We start from the raw sequence: 5,215 nt of genomic DNA, 5'->3' as shown, positions 1-5,215 counted from the left end.
TTTATTTCATTTCTACACCTGTCCCCCAGTCCAGCTGGAAGCTAAGACTGCAGACACATGGTTATACAATACCTGCTCCCTCTCACACACACACACACACACACACACACACACACACACACACAGAAAGCAACTGCCTTATTACACAAAGATTCAGCATATACTTATTAAATTATAACAAATTATTTATTAATTTACATTTGTTTGCAACTGCAATCACAAAGCCACAATCCAGACATTACTATGAATATTCTCCAGTCCACTGCCAACTCCTTTCTTCATAACACATGAAGAGGTTAATTTTTAATACTCAAGCAATGCAATTCATACTAACGATGTTAACAGTACATCAATGATCACAACTGAACATTGGTGGTCACAATTGCAAGCTTCAGCTTCACTACTCACTCAGTTTGTGATCTATGTCAACCTCAGCATGAACCAAAGGAATGAAGAACAGTACTCAACACCACAAACATAAGACAAGGAGAGGCTTCGATGCAACAACTACACCAAGAAAGTATCACGTTTTCTTTGCCAGTAGGCTATTTTTGAACATATCATTAAATTTTTTATTCTCCTTCTTGAGTTCCTGGTCCACTGCCACCATCAGCTTCCTCACAGCCATGTCTGTTCAAAATACCCTCATGAGTTAGCATCTTCAATCAAACAATTTAAGATAAGCTGTTGTATTAATTCATTAATAGTTATACAAATATATGATGAAATAGTTCAACAGAATGTTTATAAATGTATTCCATATTATTTTTAAAGATTCAGGCTTTCTCTAAACTGGCTAGATTTTCTACCAGCCAATGGATTGGCTGTTATTAATCTTTGATCTCCAGACAACTTGGAATGTTACTCAATTCTATAATAATCATTTCCTTTTACTCAAAAAAAAGTACTTCCCTGCAACAAAATATAACACGTCAAGTGCTTACCTTGACCCTCTGCAATCTGGTTTGCCTCCTTTAGGGCAGCCTTTGCAGCATCAAAATCCCGCAGGTTGTGGTAGGCCAGGCCAAGGCGATACCAACCTTTCACATTGCCTGGCTGTAGTGTTGTCACTTCCTGGCAGCACTCAACAACCCGCTCATATCTCACTGGTTCCTGCTTCAGCAGACAGGCTATGGAGGAAGACGCATTTGTTGTTTCTCTTACTTATGCAGGTGATGAAATATAGCTACATCAGCTTAACACCTTCAGGTGTAGTGCTGCAGCTGTTGTTGCACTGTCACCCATTGTGGATCACAAAGTCATTCCTGCTCTGGTCTAGGTAAACTCTCACCAGGATTACCACATTTTTTTTACTTGTAAAACAAATGACAATTAATTAAGATCTTATGATAAAATAATAGTGTTATAATGAGGTGTTCTTGTTTTCTTCTCTTTTTTTTCTTTTTTTTTAATGGCCCAAGAATAACAAACTTGCATGCCACTCAAGTTCCACTAAACTGAGACCCCTACATCAACACAAATTTGTATCCACATGCACTGGTATGTAGCACATACCTGCTATATTGTTGTGCAAGTCAGCAGATACCACCTCCACCGCAGCCTTGGTCTCCTTGGAGATTGTTGGAGGTGGATCATCTGGGCCAAGCACTTTGTTAGGGTTCAGGTCCTGGTTGATGCCTTTGATGTATAGCAGTCCACTGAAACACAAGGCAATGGCATCCACTCAGAACAGCTAGTTACTGGTGGTGTACTAGGGTTCTTTTTTTTTTTTTTTTTTTTTAATTATCAGAAATCTACAACAATTTTCCAGCAAGACATATTAATCTGGTTCAAAGCACCAACATCAATTTACCTTATACTCCCAAAATCACAAGGAATGATGTTGAATTCTATACAAATACAAGATTTAATTAACAATTTGCTTATAATTACACTTTAGTGTGTTTCACTTGACCATGAGACTAACAAACATTGAACCTATTCTATTTTATACATCTGCAAAATGGAAGCAGAAGTGGAGAGTCAGATAGCCATGACATGGAACTTATTTTCAAAACTACGATGATAATAATGCTGAAATAAAATACATAATAGGTTTAGCTAGCCACCTCAAGTGTACATTTAGTAATAAAACACATGAAGCTGTTAGTGCATAGGTCATAATAGTGACTGGCTGTTATTTTTAATCTCCAATGTAATTATGCAGTACAAACTACATGAGCTCTGACTGTTGTAGGGTTTGCATTTTTGATGATATAATTTAATAAGACTGATGTTGAGGCATGGTGCAATGGATTTGATGGTGACCCTGCACATGGTGTATGACACCTATCATTGACTGTGTATGGTGGACTATGTCTGCTGGTGATAACACTCCGAGTCAGGAGGTAATGCTCTCAATGGCATCACTTAATATTCATGACTAAAGCTTATGTGTAAGGAAATGTGCAATTAAAGATATAATGGAGAGAGAGAGAGAGAGAGAGAGAGAGAGAGAGAGAGAGAGAGAGAGAGAGAGAGAGAGAGAGAGAGAGAGAGAGAGAGAGAGAGAGAGAGAGAGAGAGAGAGAGAGAGAGAGAGAGAGAGAGAGAGAGACTTATTCCTATATTTATTGCACACATTTTTTATCAGTGCAAGATATACTGCCTGCATTTCCTGATTATATGTATATCAATAAGTATAATCTGCAATTCTATAACCCACTTTTTATGAGTCATAACAGTACACAAAAACTTTAAAACAATGCATTGAAACATAAATAAAGGAAAAAAATGAGAGGATAATTATCAAGAGAATGGTGTACCTTCCAACATTTACCTATGATAACTCTTTATGGCCTTCTTGATTTGCTGCTGCTTGAAGTGCTCATTACCTTTCTCCTTGAACTCCCTTGCCTGGCTCAGCTTCTCCTTCACCACTGCCTCCACCGCAGTGCTTTCCACAGTTGCCATCACTTGTTCTCTTGATACTTTAGTCCCTAAGAAAGTGATGAGTGACAAAAGTTCAATGAGATGTGTGGAAAGGAGAGTTTTACAGGTCTCAACTTTTGACACTTTGATAAGCCCAATGAGATCAACCCAGGTCTGATCAATAAAGGTATCATATTTGTGTTTCCAAAAAAGCCCCCACAGGTTGTCCCCAGCCAATATATCCCACCTTTAGATCAATTTCTCTATTTCCGTGATGCTCTAAGCGAGGTCATTGAAACTGTAATACATATAGCTACAGATGTAAACTCATCCCCATGTACACTTTTATTAACTGTAAATCACATAAAGTAATCTCTTTATTGTGCAAATTAGTGAAAAGTTTTCCCTGATAAGATTCCCCTTCATAGAATCAGCTCTTTCTAGCTTGCCCTTCACACACCACTTGGAAATGCTCAGTGTGAATACTGTGCCTCATCTGTGACTCGTCTGATTTTGATAAGCCAGAGGCATGACGACAGCTAGTGCAACTTTATGGGTATTCTCAGAGGGGGGCAAGTGAGGATTCCATTAGTGTTAGATAGTATTTGCTCCTCTATCTTAAAGCTCTCTTCCCTTATACCTCAGAAAACCCTGGTGGTGATTGAAATCTCTCTCACTCACTCTCTCTCTCTCTCTCTTGAGCCACAGAATCAGGACAATAATGGGTAGTAAGACATAATATATCAGGAAGAGAGAGAGAGAGAGAGAGAGAGAGAGAGAGAGAGAGAGAGAGAGAGAGAGAGAGAGAGAGAGAGAGAGAGAGAGAGAGAGAGAGAGAGAGAGAGAGATTGTCACATATCTCTAACTTTACGAGAAAACTATTATTCAATCTTGCCACACTTCCATGAGTCTTATTTGTCTGTTTTATGAGGCAGTATTGAAATAACATACATTTCTACCAGTGGGGATAGGTTAGGTTAAGTTTAGATTTAATCAATCAATTAATTTCATTGCGCGTCCCTTCATTGTCTAGACAGATCACGATTTGAAAATGCATCCTATGTTGCCTACAAATAAAGTGTCTGGAAATGCGTAAGGTACGGTTACTTCCATGATAACCTTTCTAAGTATTACTTTTAGGGCGGGGAACAAAATGTGTAATACCTTTAAATTTTCTTCTCGACAGTCATCAACAGTTCAAAATTTATGCACGCCATGTCTTCCTCTTCATGTTTATCTATCACCCATTTATGTAACCCCGCCTGCCTCGTGAATACCAATTAGTAATGTTACTTAACCTGAATCACCTGTTTTTGTTTGGTCCGAAATCTGCGCAGTGACATTCCGGCGCGGGCTGCTCAAGATTGCGCAAGCATTCGAGGGCACTGTATGGCTTATTGCTTGACTCTACAAACACAAGCAGCTGAAAATAATATACAGACTTTAATGGCTGAGATGGATTACGGAAAATGAGACAATTAAACAATCTCTCTCTCTCTCTCTCTCTCTCTCTCTCTCTCTCTCTCTCTCTCTCTCTCTCTCTCTCTCTCTCTCTCTCTCCTATATGTATTGTATGTATGTATGTGTATGTATATGTATATGTATGTGTATGTGCAATTTTGTAATGTGATGTATATCTAATCTCTGTATGTTTGCATCTTGATCAGGGGGAGGCCGGCAGGTCTTCCTCCTTTGTTATACTTTTTACTACAATAAAGTCAATCAATCAATCTTCTTCTTCTTCTTCTGTAAATTACATAATAATAGTTAATTTTCACTAGTAGCTAATGAGTAGTGCAAATCCAACAGCCTAGTTTGGATCTATGATCTATTGGTATTTGAGATTCACTTTGTATTCACCTGTGACAAGGGAAACACAATTACATTTGAAAAGGTGATTATGACTGAAGAGAAAATCGTGTGGTAGATATAAAGATTAGTTCTCTAGTGAATAATTGTTTTGACGTTTCATATGTTAGAATCAATGCAAAGGAGAATAACTAAAAAGATAGAAAGAATGGACAAAAATAATAATAATAATAATAATAACAAATAAATAAATAAATTAATAAATAAATAATAAAATAAAATAAAATAAAATAAAATGAATACATAAATAAATAAGTAAATAAATAAATAAATAAATAAATAAAATAATTAAATAGAGAAGCATAATTAGGTTAAGAGGTGATCTGATATAGGTCTTTAAGTAGTATATAGAGGATATAAGCAAAATGTTCATAGTCAGTTAGAAGAAATAATGGGTTCAAGCTTGATAATATTAGATTTGAAAAAAAAAAAAAAATAGGAAGGAATTAGTTCTCAAATAGAGTAGTACATGACTG

At 36.8% G+C, this 5,215-nt stretch overlaps 1 protein-coding gene across 3 annotated transcripts; it reads right to left on the bottom strand.

The window, feature by feature from the left end:
- Positions 1-170: 170 nt before the first annotated feature.
- Positions 171-4,322, bottom strand: LOC135109123 (tetratricopeptide repeat protein 9C-like). Of its 3 annotated transcripts, none has more exons than XM_064020209.1 (5): positions 4,178-4,322; positions 2,779-2,938; positions 1,516-1,658; positions 945-1,130; positions 171-630 (listed from the first exon to the last, which is right to left on the bottom strand). In XM_064020209.1, exons 2-5 carry the CDS (start codon positions 2,910-2,912, stop codon positions 524-526), a joined length of 570 nt encoding a protein of 189 aa, XP_063876279.1. In that variant the 5' UTR covers positions 2,913-2,938; positions 4,178-4,322; the 3' UTR covers positions 171-523. The 3 variants fall into 3 exon arrangements, with proteins under 3 accessions (XP_063876279.1, XP_063876278.1, XP_063876280.1); XM_064020208.1 differs by having other exon boundaries at positions 4,169-4,301; XM_064020210.1 differs by lacking the exon at positions 4,178-4,322 and adding an exon at positions 4,035-4,173.
- Positions 4,323-5,215: the final 893 nt, after the last annotated feature.

Source organism: Scylla paramamosain, chromosome 18 (genome assembly GCF_035594125.1).
Source record: "Scylla paramamosain isolate STU-SP2022 chromosome 18, ASM3559412v1, whole genome shotgun sequence".
NCBI classification, from domain to species: domain Eukaryota; kingdom Metazoa; phylum Arthropoda; class Malacostraca; order Decapoda; family Portunidae; genus Scylla; species Scylla paramamosain.
Note: the sequence above shows the minus strand (reverse complement) of the source record. Positions and strands in the feature narration are given on the sequence as shown.

Coding starts and splice junctions, on each gene's coding strand:
- LOC135109123 (XM_064020209.1), bottom strand. CDS start 2,912: ATGGCAACTGTGGAAAGCACTGCGGTGGAGGCAGTGGTGAAGGAGAAG. Junction 1,659..2,778: donor GCCATAAAGAGTTATCATAG/GTAAATGTTGGA, acceptor CTTGTGTTTCAG/TGGACTGCTATACATCAAAG. Junction 1,131..1,515: donor CTTGCACAACAATATAGCAG/GTATGTGCTACA, acceptor CTTCCTCCATAG/CCTGTCTGCTGAAGCAGGAA.